The sequence below is a fragment of the Canis lupus genome, chromosome 5 (genome assembly GCF_011100685.1).
Source record: "Canis lupus familiaris isolate Mischka breed German Shepherd chromosome 5, alternate assembly UU_Cfam_GSD_1.0, whole genome shotgun sequence".
Classification (NCBI taxonomy): domain Eukaryota; kingdom Metazoa; phylum Chordata; class Mammalia; order Carnivora; family Canidae; genus Canis; species Canis lupus.
In genome coordinates, this window is record NC_049226.1 from 80,537,669 (window position 1) to 80,560,145 (window position 22,477).

Consider the following 22,477-nt stretch of genomic DNA (forward strand, 5'->3'; position numbering starts at 1 on the left):
GGCAGGTAGGACAGGAGCCACTGGCCCTGGAGATGAAAGAGAAAAAACGTTAAGAAAAGTTGAGACAGATGTCTGGGGAAAGAAGGAACTTGGGCAACTGCGGAAGGGGATGCCTAGGGCACTGAAGGACTTTCGGGGGCAGGATGGATAAATTATAATCGAGGGATACGATTGGGGACTTGACAAAGGAGGCTTGGAATAACTCGGCGTCGCTGAAGATGAATGACAGAAAACCCACGTCATCATTCTCCTGAAATTCTCCAGCATGAATTTTAACAGGCCAGATCTCATAATTATAGAATATCAGAGTTGAAAAGGAATTGAGAAATCTAAGAAAGAATCTAAAATTCTTTCAGGGCAGCCCGGGTGGCTCAGGGGTTTAGCGCCTGCCTTGAGCCCAAGGCATGACCCTGGAGACCCGGGATCGAGCCCCACCTCGGGCTCCCTGCGTGGAGCCTGCTTCTCCCTCTGCCTGGGTCTCTGCCCCTCTCTCTGCGTCTCTCACGAATAAATAAATAAAATCTTTAAAAATAAAACGCCCTTCAGTTCCATCCAGCAAAGAATTATTTGCTAGCAAATGATGTGCCTTGCTTAGAAAAGTGGGTGAGGATGTCAAAGACCCTCAAAATGAAGCGGTCAGCAGAGCATAGGGGACGAGAAAGTGGCTGGGGGTCGGTTTGTCGGGTTTTGTTTTGTACGCAGGCCGCACCCACGATCCGAGGGCAACAGTCGCCCCGGGGCTGACCTTAAACCAAGTGCCGCGCACGTTGGCGAACCTCGCTGTCCCGAGTAGCTTCCCTGACCCGTAGAACACGGCCCGTCTCCTGACTTGTGATCTTTAAATGCTCTGCAGTTTCTCTCTATTGCCCGAGCCGTAACGAGACTTCTACAGGTTTTGCATTTGAAGGTAAAGGAGGCGCTAAGGGAGGGACGCCGAGGCCCCCCCCCTCAGGGGTCGCCCAGAGTTTGGCCCCGCCCACACCTGGCCGGGCGGCGGGCGACGTGGCGCCGGCGCGCAGGTAGCCTTGAGCCGGGACATGCCCATCCGGCCGCCAGGAGGCGCCGCTAAGTCACAGCGGGACGTCGCGGCTCCCAGAGGCCCGGATGTGAGGGGCGGGGCCAGCCCGGTGCGCAGGCGCCCTGAGCGCGCGTTCGGCCAAGATGGCGGCGGTGGAGCACGTTGTGGCCGATGCCGGGGCGTTTCTGCGAGATGCGGCTCTGCAGGTACGGAGAGCCCCGGCCGAGAGGGGCAGCGTCTGGGCTGGCGGCCCCTGACGTAGGGCGGGAGGTCGGGCGGCGCACTGCGTGGCGTGGATGCGCGTGAGCTGGGCGGGCGTCCCCGCAGGACATCGGGAAGAACATCTACACCGTCCGGGATGTGGTGAGCGAGATTCGGGACAAGGCCACTCGGCGGCGGCTCGCCGTCCTGCCCTACGAGCTGCGTTTCAAGGAGCCCTGCCCAGAATACGTGCGCCTGGGTGAGTGCCCCTGCCCCGGGGCTGGCGGCGAAGCGGCGCCCCCGGCCACCCCCTCGGGGCGCGTGGCCTCCGGGAGGTCGCGGGGCCAGGGACTCCCCGGGTCAGGAACCCGCCGGGCCCGGCCGGCTACTGACCGCAGGCAGGTCACTTCACCCCCCCGCGGAAGAGCTGATGGTGTTTGCTAGGATTTGGTTGGAGGATGAAATGGAAAAGGCTGTTAGTGCCAGAGCTGCTGGTGCACGGTGAGCGCCCTGTACACTGTAGCCCTGTCTAGAGCCGCTTTTTAGGAAAGGTGAGTGCTACTGTTACAAAGCAGAGTCGTTGCAGAGCCTCCAATAATTTTGTTTCATCGTAGACTACAAGTTATTGACTGAATTTTTCATCCTACTTTGGAATCTGAATATGCTATTAATCCAGATGGTTATTCTAAGAATCAAAGAATTTTAGAGCTGAGAAGAGACCTTCTATTCCGACATAATGAGGAATTCATGAACTCATCAGTTGCAAACATGCTCTCAGTGACTTTTTTTTAAGGATAAATACAGTTTTTTAAAAAATTTAATACATTTATTCATGAGACACAGAGAGAGAGGCCGAGACACAGGCAGAGGGAGAAGCAGGCTCCATGCAGGGAGCCCGAGGTGGGACTCGATCCCGGGACTCCAGGATCATGTGTAACCAAAGGCAGGCACACAACCACTGAGCCACCCAGGTGTCCCTTTCAGTGACTTTCTAGTAATCTGTGCTAGATAAAGATGTCATAGTCAACCTAACTAGAGTGAATTTTAATGATAGAGAATACAAATGTCTCAACAGTGAGTAGAAAAGCATAAGGACATGGACGAAAGTTTTTTTTTGTTTGTTTTTGTTTTTTTTTTTATTTATGATAGTCACACAGAGAGAGAGAGCGAGGCAGAGACATAGGCAGAGGGAGAAGCAGACTCCATGCACCGGGAGCCCAACGTGGGATTTGATCCCGGGTCTCCAGGATCGCGCCCTGGGCCAAAGGCAGGCGCCAAACCGCTGCGCCACCCAGGGATCCCTGGACGAAAGTATTAAGAGGATTTCTGGGATATTGATCCTGAGTTCTTTTCAGTCTCTTTGGTTATCTATGGTTATAAGTCTTGTTTCTAATGCGATTTGGGACCCTCTTTACAGTGACTGAGTTTTCAAAGAAAACTGGAGATTATCCCAGCCTTTCTGCCACAGATATCCAAGTGCTGGCACTCACCTATCAATTAGAAGCAGAGTTTGTTGGGGTGTCACACCTAAAACGAGAACCAGAAAAGGTAAGTCAGGAAGATTATTGGTTTTCTTCCAACTTTATTTCAGAAACTATCAGATACACAGAAGTGGAGGGAATAAATAGTATGATGGACCCCGTGTTCCCATTACTATGTCTCCACACTTATGTCATGATCTGTCAGGTTTCATTTCTACTGACCCCAGCCCTGAGTATTTTGAACTCAGACACTGTATTTCTTTCTTTCTTTTTTTTTTTTTTTTTTTTTAAGATTTATTTATTTATTCATGGGAGACACACAGAGGCAGAGACACAGGCAGAGGGAGAAGCAGGCTTCCCACAGGGAACCCGAAGCAGGACTCCATCTTGGATCCCGGGATCATGCCCTAAGCCCAAGGCAGACACTTAACCACTGAGCCACCCAGGTGTCCCTTTTTTTTTTTTTTTTTTTTTCTTTTAAGTAAGTTCTTTGTGGGGCTTAAACTCACACCCTGAGATAAGAGTCTCATGCTTTACTCACTTTGCCAGCCAGGTGCCCCAGGAGTTAGATATTTTGTATCAGAAGCTTTAAAACATCTATCTTTATTTTATTTTTTTTTTTTTAATTTTTTTTTTTTTTTTTAATTTTTATTTATTTATGATAGTCACAGAGAGAGAAAGAGAGGCAGAGACACAGGCAGAGAGAAGCAGGCTCCATGTACCGGGAGCCCGATGTGGGAATCGATCCTGGGTCTCCAGGATCGTGCCCTAGGCCAAAGGCAGGCACCAAACCGCTGCGCCACCCAGGGATCCCAAAACATCTATCTTTAAAGAATAATACTGTATCTTTTGATCCAGCAGTTTTACTCTTAGGCATTGATCCTAAGTATAAAACTTAGGTGGAAGAAGAACCAGAAGAACCCGATATATGCAAGTTTAGAAATAATGGGGCAGCCTGGGTGGCTCAGCGGTTTAGCGCCACCTTCAGCCCAGGGTGTGATCCTGGACACCCGGGACCAAGTCCCACGTCGGGCTCCGCGCATGAAGCCTGCTTCTCCCTCTGCCTATGTCTTTGCCCCTCTCTCTCTCTCTCTCTCTCTCTCTCTCTCTCTCTGTGTGTGTGTCTCTCATGAATAAATAAAATCTTTAAAAAATAATAATAATGTGTTCATCAGAGCTTTATTTATGAAGACAAAAAAAAAGAAATGTTTTAAAGTGCTTATTTGGCACTAGTGGAATCACTGAATAATTATTTTTGTTTCCCAATTTTCAGTAACCATTGGGAAAGTGTTTTTTCTGTTTATTTTACTTACTCTTCCATACTGAATTTTCAAACCGTATTTTTCTGCTTAGGGTTGGCACTTTTTTCTTTTCTTTTTAAAGGTTAAAGTGAGCTCATCAAGTCAGCACCCAGAAACTCCTCTATACATTTCTGGTTTCCATCTGCCTTCAAAGGTAATGCCTTAGACAGGCCATGCTCTCATGCCCTCTTCTGCTACATGTCCCATCTCCACAAATTCTTTACAGTGAGCTATATTTATCCAGGCTAATTTCTAGTTAGTCCAGCCCTGTCTGATCCAACTTCTCTGTCATTGCATCTATAATGCTCTCAATCAAAAGAATAAAATTATTATTCTTTTAACCTCAGCCTAAACCCCCACGAGAAACAGTACAATGTGGACATCCAGCTGCTGAGCCTGAGAACCTAGAATTCAGTTCCTTCATGTTCTGGAGAAACCCTTTGCCTAATATTGATCGTGAACTGCAGGAGCTGCTGGTAAGGCCTTGATTTATGATCTCCTGGTGACAACATGCCAGTGTCTTCCTGCTGTTCCTGTGGGGCTAGGAATTTGAGAATTCTGTTGTTTCAGCTTGACAAAGGTGATGATGTTCCAAGTGAGGAAGATGAGGAAGGAGAGAATGGATTTGAAGAAAGTAAAGACGAGGATAGTGATGATGACGGGGGTGGATGGATAACACCCAGCAACATCAAGCAGATCCAGCGGGAGTTGGAGCAGTGTGCCGTCCCGAAGGGTGTGCGGGTTGGCTGTGTGACTACAGACTTTGCCATGCAGGTGGGTGGATGGGCGTTGGCTGGCCCTAGGCTCTATTTTATAACTTCTCGTGGGCAGGGATCCCTCTGAGGTTTGGGGATATGTACAGCTCTACCTTGTGATACTACTTTTCCTGGTTCTAGAAACTTTACCTGTGCTCTTTAATTATTTGTAGTTTAGGTTGGAGAGTAGAGAATCAAGGTAGTGACAAAATATCATGTGTTAAGTTTCTAATGTTTACCATTCATGGTCTCTGGATGGTTTTCCGTACCTTCCATGCTTAGGAACTTAGAAAAAGTAGAGGTTTCCAGCTCTGAAAAGAGTGTATTTGCCTTTGACAAGATAAATGTCTTTGTTAAGAGCCCTGGGGCAGCCCTGGTGGTGGTTTGGCGCCACCTTCAGCCTGGGGTGTGATCCTGGAGACCCTGGATCGAGTCCCGCGTCAGGCTTCCTGTATGGCACCTGCTTCTCCCTCTGCCTGTGTCTCTGCCTCTCTGTGTGTATCTGTTATGAATAAATAAATAAATAATTTTTTAAAAACGAGAGGGGGCCCTGGCGGAAGACCTGGACCCTTGAAAGACCAGAGAAAACTAGGTCTTCGTCCTTGTTACCTGTCTTGAGAGGCACCCTCAGCTCACTTTCCCTTAGCAGAAGTCCTTTATGAAGCAAACCAGCCTTTGTGAAGCCCTTTAACAGTGACTATACAGATGTCAAAAGAGAATTTGGTCTTGCTGACTTTATTTGTGCTTTAACTTGTTGGTTGCAGAATGTTCTGCTTCAGATGGGGCTGCACGTGCTGGCGGTGAATGGCATGCTGATCCGTGAGGCCCGGAGCTACATCCTGCGCTGCCACGGCTGTTTCAAGTACGTAGCTGATCATCTGGACCCACTGCCTCTCTGTTGAACTCTTGTCTTTCTGTCCCGTCTGTCAATTTTCTGAAGGAGAACCTTGTTTGTGGGTTTTCCTCTGCCTTGTCTTTCAGAGGCAGCTAGGTTCTGTCCCCACCAGAGCGCTAAAACCTCTGGACAGAGGTCACCTGATCGCCTATCTTATCTTAGTCGTAGGATTAAAGGTGTGGGTTATGAGCAAAGAACCCCCATCATTTAACCTATGTACTAAAATGTTTATGGATGAAATGATGCCTGGGATTTGCTCTGAGATAATACTCAGGTGGGAAGAGTAGGTTGTGGTAGAGATGGAACAGGGTGGCCATCAACTGATGGTTGTTGAAGTGGAGTGAGGGGCCCATGGGGGTTCATTGTGCTCTTTGGTTTTTGTTTTGTTTTTTTTTTTTTAAATGGGATGGATTCAGATCGTACAGGGTCAGATCCAGATTTTGTCTCGCAGTAGCTTTTCAGAAGTTGGTGAACTTCTTAGTGCTTCAGATTTTTCTTAGGTAAATTGAAAAAGCTGATAGTTTATAGGAGTGTGTATCTGGAACATAGGAAGTTGTCCGCTCAGGTGAACTGTTAGTTCATGGATCATGCCCTTCTCTTCCATTTCTCTTCTGGCTCTTGAGTTGGTTCTTGTAGTGGGGGCTGGTGTTCAGCGGGCAGGCCCCAGGGTCCTGGAGACCTACTTGGAGCAGAAGACCCTGTACTGCAGTCTTGCTGGTGGAGCATGGCCCTGTGATCTTAACGCTATGGTGGCTTACAACCTTTCCGTAGCTTCGGTCTAGATTTCGTAGCCATCATGTCAATCATCTTGCGGAACCTTTCAGTGCAGAGGCCCGCATGGAAGTTTCTGAAGCAGCAAGGTGCCTCCTTAGGTCCCTAAGGGCTTTCCCACTGAGGGTAAAGTTGCCTAAATGGACCATTGCTCCCCTGTCGGCTTCAAAACAACCAGTCACTCATGGCACGGGGGCCCTGCCCCAGCACCAGCCTCTGTACGCCTGCTTCCGGAAACCCCATTTCCTCCAATGCCCTTTGTTACAAAACGCCAAGTTCCCCCAAATGGACACTCACTCTTAGCAGCTCTTAGAAATGTTCTCCATTCTTGTGAGATGAGCCCCAGTGACTGGACGGTTTCTTACACAGGATAATTAGTTCCTAGTGTCTGTCGAGAGGCGCTTGGTTTACTCTCAGAGACTTGCCGGTAAAGGATTCGGCTCCTCAGGAGATTCACAGCTCATCTCCTGACCACGGGGAATTGAGGGAGAATTCCTCAAGGACAGGTATCAACCCTGCCACTTAGTCCTTGGCAGTGGCAGATTTTCCTGTCCAAGATCCCCTGTTGGGGCTCAAGTGGGTAGGAGAGAGGGGAGGCCTCAGGGCCAGCCCTCCACACCCACACCCACCCAACGAGCCGCTGGTCAGTGTTTCCTGTGTGACTCATTAGGACATCCTGGGTACTTCTGGAGCCACCTCCTGGCTCAATACCCTGGCTGACATTGCAGCGCACGATGTGGGAAGTGAGTAACAATGCCCCTTGGCTAGGTATGGTGATGTTAAGAGCATTGGTTGTGAACCCAGGTTCCTTGGGCTTGCATTTACCAAATACTGGCTCTGTGACCTTGAGCAAGCTACCTTACCTGCCTCAGCTTCCCCGTCTATAGGATGGACATAATGGCAGCTCCATAGGATTGCTTTGATGTCAAACTTGTGGAATAATGCCTAACAGTTCAGTAAGTCTTCATTACCAGTGTAACGACATTCTGCTCAGTTTTCACGTGCGCTGATTTGCTGCCTGCGTCATTTCATGTGCCGTTTCCCGTGGAGCATGTGGCGGCAGCTTGCTTGTAGCAGCAGCGTGAGGCCGAGCGGCCGTGGTCTCTGGCGTGTTAGGGGGCTCCTGGGCCTTCCCCATTCTCTTGTTGTCCTCCTCCTCTGACACCCTGACTCACCTTGTACTCTGGGGACGGGGCTTGCCGCCTGTGGCCTCAGTGCAGAGCTTTGCCTTTTGTGTCTCCAGGACAACATCTGACATGAGCCGAGTGTTCTGTTCCCATTGTGGAAACAAGACCCTGAAGAAGGTGTCTGTGACTGTCAGCGATGATGGAAGCCTCCACATGCACTTCTCCCGCAACCCGAAGGTGCTCAACCCGCGGGGCCTCCGGGTGAGTCGCAGATCTCCCCGTCCCCTGGCAGCCGTGGGGGAGATCAGCCGTGGGGGAGATCAGAGATAAGCTTGGCATTTAAACATCCCGGTTGTTCCTTGAACATGGTCTTACTTTCTGGCTCTCTGCTCTTCTAATGCTGTCCCTGCCCTGGCATCAGCCACTTCTCTCTGGAGCTCTCATTCCATAGGGAAAATGGTTTTTTGAAGCAAAGAGCTGAGCACAGGGTGGGCGGGTGGGCTCATTGCCCTAGGGAGTCAGAGATTTCTCAGCCCACAGCGGACAGAGTTTGTAAGTGTAAGCGAACATACATAAATATGCACGGGAGTATCTTCTATTACGTGTCTGAGTCTTAAAATGAGTTAAGTTCCATCTCAACCGAGCAAAGTTCATCCTACCCCTCCCTTTTATCTTTACACCACTTTCCATGATTACTTGCTCAGTCCTACAGTACCTGTTTCAGAATAACTAAACCCCCACCACTGAAAATGGCACCTGCTTGCCAGAGTTCTGTGTCTGGAGGTAACTCCGTTGTCGGCCGAGGGTGTGTAGTGACTCCGTGATGTTCTCTGCCTGCATCCAGAACCATCAGGGTGCTTGACGTTAACAGGATTGGGCTTGTTTGGATAGGGTGCCCCATCCTCATGGCCTTTCCTCATCTTGTTTGCAGTATTCCCTTCCCACTCCCAAAGGGGGCAAATACGCCATCAACCCCCATCTGACCGAGGACCAGCGCTTCCCTCAGCTGAGACTCTCCCGAAAGGCCAGACAGAAAACAGACGTGTTTGCCCCTGACTACATCGCGGGGGTGTCTCCCTTTGCCGAGAATGACATCTCCAGCCGGTCAGCCACCCTGCAGATCCGAGACAACGCCTTGGGAGCGGGCAGGAGGCGGTTAAATCCTAATGCTTCCAGAAAGAAGTTTGTAAAGAAAAGGTGAATTGCAAGCTCCATGGGCAGACAGGATTGCCGCTGCAGCTGCTGGCACCTCAGGTGCCTCATTTCTCCAGCTGTTGGACTCCAGGGCCGTCTGGTGGAAACAGTAGGCCTGGCTTAGGCAGTGCTGCTTCCTGACACCTGGGGTGGGCCGGGTGGGGTCCCAGGTGGAACGGGGCCATCCCTTGGCCTCTGAGCATCCAGAGACTGGGATTCCTGCCGTATTGAGGGGAGCTTGATGAAAGCAGACAGAAAGGTGCCATAGAGCATATCTTCAGCATTCAAAGAAAGGAACTTCCAGCTGGTGATATTTTTCTAATAAATGTGGTTATAAGCTTCTGTGCCTTTGTATCAAGTTGGCAAACGTCTGCTTCGTAATTTGAAGGCTAACACGTAAGCTCTATACTCAAGTATGAAGCATTTATATTTTCATTTTTTTTACAGGAAGATACACTAAATTTGTTATAATAAAACTAGGAAGTGCTATTTTTTCTTTTTTTAAAACCAGTTAAGGGGTGCCTGGGTGGCTCAGTTGGTTACATGTCTGTCTTTGGCTCAGGTCATAAGCCCAGGGTCCTGGGATCGAGCCCCACATCAGGCTCCCTGCTCAGCAGGGAGTCTGCTTCTCCCTCTGCCCACTGTTCCCCTGCTTATGTATGCATGCACACATGCTTTCTCTCTCTGTTAAGTAAATAAAATCTTTTTTAAAAAACATTTTGGCAGCCCTGGTGGCTCAGCGGTTTAGCGCTGCCTTTAGCCCGGAGTCTGATCCTGGAGACATGGGATCGAGTCCTGCGTCGGGTTCCCTGCATGGAGCCCGCTTCTCCCTCTGCCTGTGTCTCTGCCTCTCTCTCTCTCTCTCTCATGAATAAATAAAATAAGTAAATAAACTTGGGCAGCCTGGGTAGCTCAGCAGTTTAGTGCCACCTTCAGCCCAGGGTGTGATCCTGAAGACCCGGGATCGGGTCCCAGGTCAGGTTCCCTGCATGGGGCCTGCTTCTCCCTCTGCCTGTGTCTCTGCCTCTCTCTCTGTGTGTGTCTCTCTCATAAATAAATAAAAATCTTTAAAAGAAAAAAACTTAAGCATTTCAGTCATTCAAGAAAGTTCAGTATAGTAAACTACAGACTTTGACCTAGATTCACTCTTATTAAGATTTTATTTATTCATGAGAGACACAGAGAGAGAGAGGCAGAGACACAGGCAGAGGGAGAAGCAGGCTCCATGCAGGGAGCCAGACATGGGACTCCATCCCTGGTCTCTAGGATCACACCCTGGGCCACAGGCAGCACTAAACCGCTGCGCCACTAGGGCTGCCCTCCCAGTTCTGAACACCGTTTTTTAAAGATGTGAGCCACCTGAGTGGTTCAGTCATTTTAAACATCTATCTTTGGCTCAGGTCATGATCCCAGGGTCTTGGGATCAAGGCCCGTGTCGGCAGGGAGTCTCCTTTCTCCCTCTACCCCTGCACCCCGCTCATGCTCTCTCTCTCACTCTCTCACTGTTTCTCAAATAAAAACCTTTATAAATAAATAAAATGTCCCTCCATTTGGGTTTGACAGATTACATAACCCCAAGAAATTTCAGAGGAAACGCTTTGGGCAGGAATGTTACATGAGTGATAGGTTGACCCGGTGTCCTGCTAAGTGTTAACTTTGATTACTTGGGATATGAACCTGAGCACAAGATTTTTTTCCAAGTTCTTCATATTGACAATATAAACACAAAGTACAAAGAGTTTGTGTGTGTGTGTGTGCATGTGTGTATGTATGTGTGTATATATAGTAATCTTCAGAAGCTCCTTAATTAGGTTTTTTTTCTTACATGATTAATCCATTTCTCATATAGTTAAATTGAACTTAAAACAAAAACATTGGAACCCCTGGGTGGCTCAGTGGTTGAGCGTCTGCCTTCAGCTCAGGGTGATCCCGGGGTCCTGGGATTGAGTCTCACATCAGGCTCCCTGCATGGAGCCTGCGTCTCCCTCTGCCTGTGTCTCTGCCTCTCTCTCTGTGTCTCTCATGAATAAATAAATAAAATCTTTAAAAAAATAAAAATAAAAAGATTCTGTTTTTATTTTTTTTTTGAAAGATTTATTTATTTATTCATGAGAGACACAGAGAGAGGCAGAGACACAGGCAGAGGGAGAAGCATGCTCCATGCAGGGAGCCTGATGTGGGACTCGATCCCGGGACTCCAGGATCACACCCCGGGCCAAAGGCAGGCGCCAAACCGCTGAGCCACCCAGGGATCCCCAAGATTCTGTTTTTAAGTAATCTCTACGCTCAGTGTGGGACTTGAATTCACAACCCTGAAATCAAGAGTTTCATGTCCCACTGACCAAGCAGCCAGGTGCCCAAACTTTTCTGACACTAAGTAGTAGGGTGTTTAGCTGGCTCAGTAGAGCATGTGACTTGATCTTGGGGTTGTTGGTTTGAGCCCCACTGGAAATCACTCCCCATCCATTCATAGAGATCTTCCTTATTCTTTATCACTCCATGATGGAAGCTACCCATTCGCACTTCATCATGTTAGAGGCTCTGGGTTGAGTATATAATCCGTGTTCATCTATTTACTGGGTAGGACATTGCTACGAGGTGTGGGTGCTGTGAACCCCAGCACTCATCCTCTACATGAGATTAAATGCCTTCAAGTCACATACCTTGCGAGTGTCTAGGCCAAGGTTTCAGCTTAGTCCATCTTTTATGCAACAAATGGACCAGTGGAGACCACAGGAAACAGGGTGAACGCTGGCTCCCCTGCCCTCCACCTCTGTGAGACTCACTGGGGTTGCCAGCTGATTGGCTGTGGACACAGCTCCAGTCCAGGGTGCTGGGGGAGAGGGGGGGTCAGGGCGAGAGCCTGTGAGAATCCCTTTCTCTTTCTCCTCATACTATCAGACTTACAGAAAAGTAGGGGATACTGTAACACCCTGTGTCCAATGCAGAGGCCGATTTTAGGCAACCAACTTGAACAATGGAAGCCTGAGTCAGGTAGAAGGACCCATAGGGACCCTTCGACACCCCCACTGCTACGTAGAAGCAGGCCCATCAGACAACCCACCTCAAAATATCCCTAAGTCCTAGCTGACCAAGGAGTTACTTACACCTGGTACCAAACAAAGGAAGTTCTTTACGTTCCCATACCTCCTCACCTCCCTCCAACCACAGCCCCCACCGACGCCTCTTGGCACACCGTCCCTTGGCTTGCTCTTCCGCCTGCCGCTCCCTGTGGTAGATTCCGTGAACTATCTCCTTTGTTCTGCCTTGGGTGGATTCCTTCTCCGCCCCTGCTGCGGGCCTCCACCCATCTGGTCACCCCACATTTGGTGGCTTCCCATCCAATTGGGAGACCCCCACACCCAATACCTAGGCTTGTCAACTTTTCGCTTTTCACCACGTTTACTTCAAATCAAGAAAAAACATTCCAGAGAACAAAAACTTCGATTTGTAAAGAAGAAAAAGCTCACCTTTGTTGCAACTCTAGGGCAGCATGGAGTATTAAGGTGAGGCGCTCTGGAGATGGCAGTGGGCCCTGCTGAGTCAGCGAAGCACTGGTCCACACATCCTGTGAACAGCTTCCTGAGGCAAGGAAGAAAATTTCCAGAAAAAATTTCACCAGCCAGAACTAGTCCTATGGCCTCACCCAACCAAACAGGACCAAGAAATGCAATCCCAATCAATGGCCGGAAGGTAGGATGTTCAAAATACTTGGTGAACAGCATTAGTGACAACCACATATTGTAGAGATGCATACAAGTGGCTTTGGAATAAACTCGTGAGCAAGAACAATATGAGAGATTGTAAGTACGCGCATAGCAAGTTAATTCCAGCATTTAGGTCCTGAGGACTTGAAGCTTAATTAAAGATTGTATTCATTTATTCATGAAAGACACAGAGAGAGAGAGAGAGAGAGGCAGAGACAAAGGCAGAAGCAGGCTCCATGCAGGGAGCCCGATATGGGACTCGATCCCAGAACCTCGGGATCACACACTGAGCCAAAGGCAGACGCTCAATTGCTGAGCCACCCAGGCGTCCCAGACTTGAGGTTTTAAAAGCTTAAGAACTCTTATGTTATCCTTGAGAAAGTTTTGATTGCTAGTTCACGACTCTTGAAATTCATATTTAATCCAAATCCTACTGGCAATCTTGAGTAACATTTCAATAAGGTGATAATTCTGAGACAGGGAAACTGAAGGACTTCATAAAAATCTGCTTTTTGCTCCTTTTCCTGCTTCCGTTCTCACCAGGACCTGCACCTCCAACCCGCTTTACACATGCCTCAGGATGTCCTCCTTGTAAGGCACGAGGGGTTCATGATTTCTTTGGAATAGATAACACGTAAGGAAGGGCCGGGCGAGGAGGACTCGAGGACACCCTCATATGCGTATTCCAGACCACTGGAGCTACACATCTCGATGCCAAGACCCTGTGGCTCCAACTGAGCCCTCGTCTTTGTGCAAACAGGTTCCTGGATGCCTGAGGGGACTTGTATACCAGACCACACTCCTCCATAAAAACCTCCAGACCCCAAAGATGAGACTTGTGCTCCTTTCCTTTCTGAGTCTGCTACACACTCGGTCTGTATCTGTTCTTCCTAGGTCTTCAATAAGCTCTGCTGCCTCACATTTGATTTCTATCCTGCATGAAGCCAAGGGCCCTCTTGGCTAGTTCTGCAGGACCCCCTAGGGGCCCCCAGATCAAGTGTGCCGGCATCAGTTCTCTACTGCTCTCTTCCTTAATACAAGATACAGTCAACAGCAGTGTTTGTGACATTTCCAAATCACCCCCCAGGGAAGAGTACCACTGTCCCAGGGTAGAGTCCCACCCCCGGGGTAGAGTACCACTGTAATCCACCATCAAGCATCAAATGCAAAACTGAGACATTTGGAAGAATAGCTCCCCAAATTTACTATTTTCACCCCGATACGTGTGAACAGGGAGATAGCTAGGGTGGAAATAATTTCCCTGTCGGGATCACTGTATGTTCAGATGTTTGAAGGTCAATGCTCATTAATGCAACCTTTCTGCATTATTAACACCACAATGAGGCTGTAATTCTGTGACCCATGATGACACAGAGGTGTGGTGTACGTTTACTGTAGTGTAGAAATGAGTTGTTCACATGTCTGCAAACTTGGGAAGGGGTGGGGCTTATCTTTCTACACCTTTCGTGAAGCTCATTGCCTGGATCTTGAATGATGTTTTAATAAATGCTTGTAGAACTGAATGCGTGACTCACACTAGTCTGGACAAAATAATCAAGAGACAGGGAATGCTTTTCCCTAACTTCTGTTTTCTTTTAAGATTTTATTTATCTATTCATGAGAGACACAGAGAGAGAGGCAGAGAAACGGGCAGAGGGAGAAGCAGGTTCCTGCAGGGAGCCCGTCGTGGGACTCGATCCCGGGACTCCAGGACCACGACCTGGGCCAAGGCAGCCGCTCAACCCCTGAGCCCCCCGGGCGCCCTACTTTCCCCTAACTTTTCTTGTAGTTTGCTCTCGGAAATTTCCTGATCTCTGACGGCATTTGTGCAAGAGCTCAGGAATTACCAGTGGGGGTGGAACAGGAAGGATCAAGCATTGAAAACGGGGTCCCTTCTAGACGTTGAACTCTGTGACCGGACACCAGAACTCAATTTGCTGTATCAGCTAAAATCGCTCACAACACACGCGGGCCAGGTCCAGAGAAATTTCAGTTCCAGCGGGCCGGGCCGAAGCCCCAGAGAGAACGGCCTCGTCTGCCAAAGGTCCCGGGGAGCACGCAGACGTCTAGCAGGACGGTGGGGGCCCGGGCACCGGCGATCGCCGCAGTGGGACAGCGCGGAGGAGGCCCCCGTCCGGTCAGTAATCCCCTAATAGCAAAGACCTGTGCCCTCCCTGCAGGGATCCTGGGCTGGTAGCCACGGAACGGCGGAAGACAACAGGTGCCCAAGTCCCCACGCAGGCCCCTGGGGCCCTGAGCTACTGTACGAGCCGTCACCCACAGCAAGGGGGATTTAGGGACTCCTTATGCAAAACAGGAGGCACCCTGTGGAGGCAGTGCCTTAGTAGGTGACTAATGAGGCTGTTTGTGTTCTTTCATCAGGAGGATGGGGGACCCCTGAGGTTTCTCCTACTTCTGCATTTTATTTTTAGATAATGAAGACCATCCACAAGCTTTCTGCAGCTCCAGGGTGCTGGCCGCTCCCTGGTGCTGTGGGGGAGACCTTGAGGACGTGGTTTTCTCTCGACACACAATGCCTGGTACACACATACACTAGGGACAGGCCTGCTCCCAGAACCCCATGGGAACTGTACAGTTTTCAAACTGACAGCAAATTAAAGCTGGAGGGACTTTTAAGGCAACGCAGCTGAAACCGATTTTGTTACAGATGCGAACAGAGCTCCAAGAGAAGGGCATTTGCAGCTGATCTGGAGCTGGGGTCCAGAATTCTGACTCTGGGGCGCCTGGGTGGCTCAGGGGCCAAGCATTTGTCTTTAGCTCAGGGTCCTGGGATCAAGTCCCACATCGGGCTCCCGACATGGGGCCTGCTTCTCCCTCTGTCTGTGTCTCTGTCTCTCTCTGTGTGTCTCTCATGAATGAATAAATAAAATATTTTAAATAAATAAATAAATAAATAAATAAATAAATAAATAAATAAATAAATAAATAATAAAACCATTAAAAAAATTCTCACCCTAACTCTGAAAGCAGGTGGGGGTTGGAAGCTGCCTCTGCAGTCTGAGGGCCTGAGTTCAAATTCTAAACCCCACCACTGACTAGCTGTCGAGCCAAGGACAAGCCGTATTACCACTTGGTTCATCAGTTTCACTATCTCTCAAATGGGGGTTTTATTCCCTACCTCACATCATACACAAAAATTACTGCAAAGTAGGTCACAGACCTAAACATGAGAGCTAAAACTATAAAACTCACAGAAAAAAAAAAACCTTGTAAGTATACATCTTGGGTTAGGCAATGATTTCTTAGATATGACACCAAAGCAGAAATGATAAAAGAATCATAAGTTATGAAGTTAGACTTCATCAAAATTTAAAACTTATAGGGTGGCTCAGTTGGTTAAGTGTCTGCCTTCGGTTTGGGTCACGATCTCAGGGTCCTGGGATAGAGACCCCACACGGGGCTCCTTGCTCAGCAGAGTCAGCTTCTCCTTCTGCCTCTGCCGCTCTCCCCGCCCCTTCCTTTGCTTGTGCTCTCTGCCCTCTCTCTCAAATAAATACGATCTTTTAAAAAATTAATAACTTACATGATTTAAAAGACACCATTGAGAAAATTAAAAAGCAACCGAAAGAATGGGAGAAAGTATTTGCAAGTCATGTATCTAATAAGGAACTTCTATAAAGGAGGTTGGTAAAGTTGGTAAACTTTAGTTGGTAGAGTGCATGACTCTTGATCTGGGGGTTGTGAGTTCAAGTCCCATGCTGAGTATAAGAGCTAAAAAAAAAAGGAAATTTGCATAAAGAACCCTTACAACTCTGAAGGGCATTTGCAGCTGATATGGAGCTGAACATTCGTCTTTAGCTCAGGGTGTGATCCCAGGGTCCTGGGATCGAGTCCCACATCGGGCTCCCTTCGGGGAACCTGGTTCTCCTTCTGCCTGTGTCTCTGCCTCTTTCTGTGTGTCTCGTGAATAAATAAAATCTTAAAAAAAAAGAAACCTTAAAACTCAATAATCAAAAAGACAACCCAATTTTTTAAATGTGGACAGAAACAGAATAAACATTTTCCCAAAGAAGATATGTACATGTCCAAGAATTACATGAAAAGATATTCTGTATCACTAGTCATTAGGAAAATGCAATTCAGAACCCCAGTGAGCTAGCACCTCACACACACACTAGGATAGCTATAATACACGAGACAGGGGATAGCATGTGGTGGTGAGAAGAAATTATAACACTCATGCTTTGCTGGCAGGAATGTAAAATACTGCAGCTACTTGGAAAACAGTTTAGCGGTTTCTCAGATGTTAAACACAGTGTGTAACCAGCAATTCTCTTCCTTGATACCCACCCAAGAGAAATGAAAACCCATGTCCATGCAAAAACTTATACACAGTAGATTATTCATAATAACCAAAGGTGGTAACAACCCAAATGCCCATCAACTGATGGTGGGTAAACAAAACATGGTTCATCCATACAATGGAATATTATTCGGTCATAAAAAGAAATGGAGTATTGATATTTGCTCCTACATGGATGAACCTTGAAAACACTATGTTAAGTGAAAAAAGATAGTTACAAAAGACTATCTAATGTACACTGTTTCCATGAGGTGCCTGGGCTGGGCAAATCCATAGAAACAGAATGCAGGTTAGTGGTTACCTAGGGCCAAAGGGTGGAGGACAGGCAGGAGAAACGGAGAGTGGATTGCTAATGGGTTTCTTTGGGGATTAATGAAAATGTTCTAAAATCAGATTACTGTGACCATTGCAAAACAATACATATATTAAAAGCTGTTATACTGTCCCTTTTAAATAGGTGAGTTTCATATCTTGTATATCTCAAACCTATTTTTATTTATTATTTTAAAAAATATTTTATTAATTTGACAGAGAGAGAGAGAGAACATGCAAGCAGGGGAGCAGCAGGCAGAGGGAGAAACAGGCTCCCCATGGAGTAGGGAGCCCGATGCGGGGCTCAATCCCAGCACCCTGGGGTCATGACCCAAGCTGAAGGTAGCCACTTAACCCACTGAGCCACCCAGGTGCCCCATCCAGTTTTTTTTTAAAATGAGAATTATAATAGCACTTCCCTCAAAGTGCAGTGTGCAGGATTAGCATGAGTTAATACATGTAAGTGTATTCAGAACAGGTCTTCAGTAAATTAGCGATCATTACTTCCTATTCTGTGGGGGAAAAGGAATAAATTCTGTTGACTTTTCTTACACGAAGGGATAATAAAGTTAGAAGAATCGTCCACTGTCAAGTATAGCGTAACATATTCTGATGATTTAGAAAAGCATGAATTAATACAATGTGGTTTCCGCAGTAGTACCTAACTTCAGGTAAAAGTACAGAATAAGGTCATATTGGCGTTATCCTTGCAATATTCATCTAGATAAAATGTCACAACACTGGGAATAAAAACACCTCGGGTACTTACAGGGAAAAAGGCAGGTCCCATTCAAGTGGATATCAGATTCTCCAGCAGAGCCATAAAATCCTACACCCCACCAAGCAGTCAGATATGCAATGTATCCAAAAAAACTACCTTCCTTTTATCCTTTCTTAGCAAACCAGCAGAGAATGCGATCTGGGAGGTGGGTGGCGAGAGAGTAAAGCAAAGAGGAATACGTGGACTCCAACACAAAAGGGCGGTGAGAAAGAAGCCCGGGAAGATGGCTTTGCAGCCAACCTCAGAGTGTGATCAGTCCAGAGTGAAATAGAGGACTGCCAGGACTTTTCCCAGAAGAACACAAGTGGTAAACCTGAGGAGTCTGACCAAGTGAAAAACAGCACTTATGGGGTGCTTATTTGTGTTTTGCAATTTTTAAAAGATTTTATTTTATTTTTAAAGATTTTAACATTTATTTTATAGAACGAGCATGCATGGAGGGAGGGGCAGAGGGAGAGAGGAAGCAGAGTCTCCACTGAATAGCCTGACACCAGGTTCAATCCCATGACACCAAGATCATCACCTGAGCCAAAATCAAGAGTCAGATGCTTAACCAACTGAGCCACCCAGGTGCCCCAAGATTTTATTTTTAAGTAATCTCTACACTCAACGTGGGGCTCAAACTCACAACCCCAAGATCAAGAGCTGTACTCTCCACCAACTGAGCCAAACAGGCACCTCTGCTTTTCACAATTTCGGTGGAAGGTTTGAGAACAAGTATAGTGCTTATGGTGTAGAAAACTAATGAGGAAAAAGAGGCAATTATTAACTCTAGGAAAATAAGTTGTAGAAGAAAATAAAATCCTAATTCACTACTTGGCTCATTGTCATAATGGCATAAACCCTAAATATTGAGTTAGCCAAAAATTTTTTGTATTTTACTTTTTTTAAAGATTTAATTTATTTATTTGAGAAAAAGAGAGAGTGGGATCAGGGGGAGAGGCAGAGAGAGAGGGAGAAGCAGACTCCCCACTGGGCAGGGAGTCTACGTACAGCTCCGTCCTAGAACCTGGGATCACAGCCTGAGCCGAGGACAGACACTTAAGCAACGGGGAGACTGGAAGGAGCAAAGGTGGCAGACAATATCAAAGTGCTAGTCCTCCTCTTTATATCAAGCCAACAGACAAAGTCTTAAAAGAATCCTAAAACAGGACACTACTAAGAAATATGGCATACCACAAAGCATCAGCAAAAATAGTTTGGGAGGGACGCCTGGGTGGTTCAGTTGTTGAGCATCTGCCTGTGGCCTGGGTCATGGTCCCAGGATCCTGGGATCCAGTCCTGCATCAGGCGGAGCCTGCTTCTCCCTCTGCCTATGTCTCTGCCTCTCTGGATCGCTCATGAATACATACATACAAACATACATACATAAAATCGCTAAATAAAAATACTTTGGGAAAGAGGACTCAAGTTAGGAAGCATAGAATGGGGGACTACTGTTTATCATAAGCTATTTAACTTTTTAAATTCTATTCCATATTATACTCCATACCAGAAAGTTCCATTTTGTTGGTCACTGTTGGCTCCTGTTAACGTGCCAGTGAGGTAGAGGAGGAGCAGCTCCGTCATTAAGGGGCATCTGGGAAGCCAAGGCCACAACAGTGACGGGCACAGGCTGAGCTCTGAGAGGCTCCTGGAGCACCCAGCAGGTGACCATCGGAAGCCTGCGCTTAGGTTAGGCTGGTCTTGGAATGAATTAGACTGACTCGAGGTCCCCCATCAACCTTGAGGACATTTCCTTGTGACAACAGACACCGCAGAACCTACAAAATCCCCAACCCTGAGAGAAGCTAAATGATGGATATTCATTAAGTATCTAGATCATTTCCAAATAAGACAAACTCTGGAGGGGCGCCTGGGGGGTCAGGGGGTTAAGGATCGGACTCTTGGTTTCTGCTCAGGTCCCGAACTCAGGGGCATCAGATCCGGCCCAGCGTCCAGCTCCACGCTCAGCACAGAGTCTGTTTGTCCCTGTCCCTCTGCTCACCCCCACCTTTAATAAATAAATAAGGTAAAATATGGAAACATTAATTACTGAATGTAAGTCCATACACTTTTGGCTCCCTTTTACAGATGAACCAAAGGTATGTAGGCCTGTTAGTAGGTAACATCTTGTTGCCACACTGAAAACTTTACTGTGAGGGAGACTATACCTCTAGAAATTGTAAAACGTATTCGTGCTTGGGTGGCTCGGTGAGTTGGGCATCTGCCTCCAGCTGGGGTCATGGTCTCGGGGTCCTAGGGTCCAACCTCACATTGGGCTCCTCTCCCTCTCCCTCTGTCCCTCCCTCCCCGTCCCCCACTCATGCACACTCTTTCTCTCAAAAAATAAAATAAATAAATACTTTTTAAACGTGTTCATAAATCTACCAGTCCACAGAATGCTAGTGTAACCAACAGTCCACGGTTGCTTCCTTCTTGGTTTTCCTTAGAAATAAAGGATTCTAGGGGCGCCTGGGTGGCTCAGTCATGATCCCGGCGTCCTGGGATCGAGTCTCGCATCAGGCTCCCCATGGGGAGTCTGCTTCTCCCTCTGCCTGTGTCTCTGCCTCTCTCTGTCTCTCTCATGAATAAATAAATAAAATCTTTATTAAAAAAAAGAGAAAGGATTCTAACTGATTTATGTAATTAAAACTTATTACAGCTGTTATGGCAATTTTTTGAGTGATTCCTCAAAAAATTAGAAATGGAACCACCACCTGACCCGGCAACCCCACTTCTATCTGAAGGAACTGAAGTCAGCACCTCAAAGGGACCCCTGCACACCAGGCTCAGGGCCGCCTTCTTCACAGTAGCCGCGCTATGGAAACAACGTGTCTGTCAACAGGTGGGTGGATAAAGAAGACACATGCACAAAGGGTATTAACCAGACGTGAGAAAGGAGATCCTGCCAGTTTTGACAAGATGGATGGATCCTAAAGGCATTATGCTAGACAGACTGAGGCCGAGAGACAGAAGGACAAGTCCTATATGGTATCACTTACGTGTGGAGTCTTTAAAAAAAGAAAAAATTGACCTTGTGAGCACCAGAGTAGAATGGTGGTTAGCAGGGGGTGGGGGGAGGGGGCTGGGGAGCTGTTCCTTAAGGTACAGACTTATAACCAGGAGATCAACAGGTTCTGGATCTAATGGCAACAGGGTGGCTGAAGTCAACAATATCACATTACAGAGTAATAAGTTACTAAGATACTAAATCTTAGCTGCTCCCAACACAAAAAGGAAATGATAAAAAAAAAAAAAAGAAATGATAAATGTGCGACTTGGGAAAGAAGTCGGCTAATGCAACAATCATATTGTGAAATCAATATGTAACAATCATATTGTGATACAGAAATGTACCAAACCAACGGACACTGTAAACTTACACAGTGATATGTGTCAATTATATCTCAATTTAAAAAAAAAACATTTGGGGCACCTGGCTGGCTCAGCCACTGGTGCAGGTGACTCTTGATCTCGGGGTCATGGTTTCAAGCCCCACATAGGGTTTGCAGATAACTTAAAAAATAAAATCTTAAAAAAAAAAAAAAAAAACAGCCTTAAAAATATTTATTTTGATTACTGAGTTTTTTTGGTGCCCCCTAAGTTTTGGAAACCCTACCCAGAAGGGTGTAGTTCCCAGCTCCTTTCCCTCTGAATTTTCTTAGTTATTATCTCTAATTTTTCTGATGTTTGCACTTTGAAGTTCTTTTTTTCCTTCCCCCTCAAAGATATTACAGGTTGAGTTGCAAACAACTGCCATACAGCAAGTCATATGAATTTTTTGGTTTCCTGATGCATATACAAATTGTTTACCCCACACTTGTCTATTAAGTGTGCAATAGCATTATGTCCAACAATTACGTACCTGAATGTAAAGATACTTCAATGTTAAAAAAAAACCTCATCATCTGAGTTTTCAGTGAGTTATAATCACTGATCACTGTACCAAATACAATGAAAAGGTTTGAAATACTGCAAGAATTACCAAAATCTGACAGACACAAAACGAGCAGATGCGGCTGGAACCCGGGTGCCCGTGGATGTGTTCAATGCAGGGTTGCCACAAACTTTCAATTTATTAAAAAAAAAAAAAAAGCCGTACTTGCAAAGCACGATCAAAGGAGCCCAGTGAAAGCCATAGGAGGAAGGCGTCGCCGCAGTTTCCCCCCAGGAGACCCGACCCCGGGGTGCGGTGGTCTCGGCCTTCCCACGGGCGCCCCTGCCCCGGGCTGCTCCCCCGGCGCCCCCTCCGAGAGCAGGCCGGGCTGGGGACGGGCACCCGCGGGGCCCAGGGTGCCGCCGAGCAGGACGCGGTTCCCGGATCCCCGTCCCGAGCCGAGACCTCAGGCCCAGGCCGCGGCCCCGAGTCACCGTGACTCAGCGAGTCCGAGGCTCCCCCCCCGCCCGCCCATCTCGTGCGAAGGCCCTTCCCGGCGGAGACACCGACACCCGGGCGCGGCCGCCGCTCCCCGCCTCTTCCTGGAGGCCCGGGCGCCCCGCACCGCCGGGTGGCCCCCCCGCGCCCCCGCGCCCCCGGCCCCCTTCTCACACATCGGGGCCCCCCAGCCCGCGGTCCCCGCACGCCCCGCCCTGCGCCCCAGGCTCCGGGGCCGGCTCCGCCCGGCAGG

The 22,477-nt window shown here is 47.7% G+C and overlaps 1 protein-coding gene and 1 long non-coding RNA gene across 4 annotated transcripts; one reads left to right on the forward strand and one right to left on the reverse strand.

Moving 5' to 3' along the window:
- The first annotated feature begins 1,065 nt into the window (after positions 1–1,065).
- NOB1 (NIN1 (RPN12) binding protein 1 homolog) lies at positions 1,066–9,232 on the forward strand. The gene is made up of 9 exons (XM_038538476.1): positions 1,066–1,224; positions 1,346–1,478; positions 2,637–2,767; positions 4,084–4,155; positions 4,349–4,477; positions 4,572–4,775; positions 5,521–5,618; positions 7,666–7,810; positions 8,481–9,232. The coding sequence occupies exons 1-9, from the start codon at positions 1,162–1,164 to the stop codon at positions 8,748–8,750; spliced, it is 1,245 nt and encodes a 414-aa protein (XP_038394404.1). The 5' UTR covers positions 1,066–1,161; the 3' UTR covers positions 8,751–9,232.
- Positions 2,378–22,204, reverse strand: LOC119871964. Of its 3 annotated transcripts, none has more exons than XR_005360200.1 (4): positions 21,715–21,935; positions 12,214–12,325; positions 11,407–11,576; positions 2,378–2,746 (listed from the first exon to the last, which is right to left on the reverse strand). It is a non-coding gene; the product is annotated as an uncharacterized LOC119871964 (long non-coding RNA). The 3 variants fall into 3 exon arrangements; XR_005360202.1 differs by having other exon boundaries at positions 21,835–21,929; XR_005360201.1 differs by lacking the exon at positions 21,715–21,935 and adding an exon at positions 21,952–22,204 and having other exon boundaries at positions 2,379–2,746.
- Positions 22,205–22,477: the final 273 nt, after the last annotated feature.

What these genes read in the sequence shown, in the direction of transcription:
- NOB1 (XM_038538476.1), top strand. Translation starts at nt 1,162, where the DNA reads ATGGCGGCGGTGGAGCACGTTGTGGCCGATGCCGGGGCGTTTCTGCGA. An exon ending in TGCGAGATGCGGCTCTGCAG is followed by an intron (nt 1,225 to 1,345) that starts GTACGGAGAGCC and finishes GCGTCCCCGCAG; the next exon opens with GACATCGGGAAGAACATCTA. An exon ending in CCCAGAATACGTGCGCCTGG is followed by an intron (nt 1,479 to 2,636) that starts GTGAGTGCCCCT and finishes CCCTCTTTACAG; the next exon opens with TGACTGAGTTTTCAAAGAAA.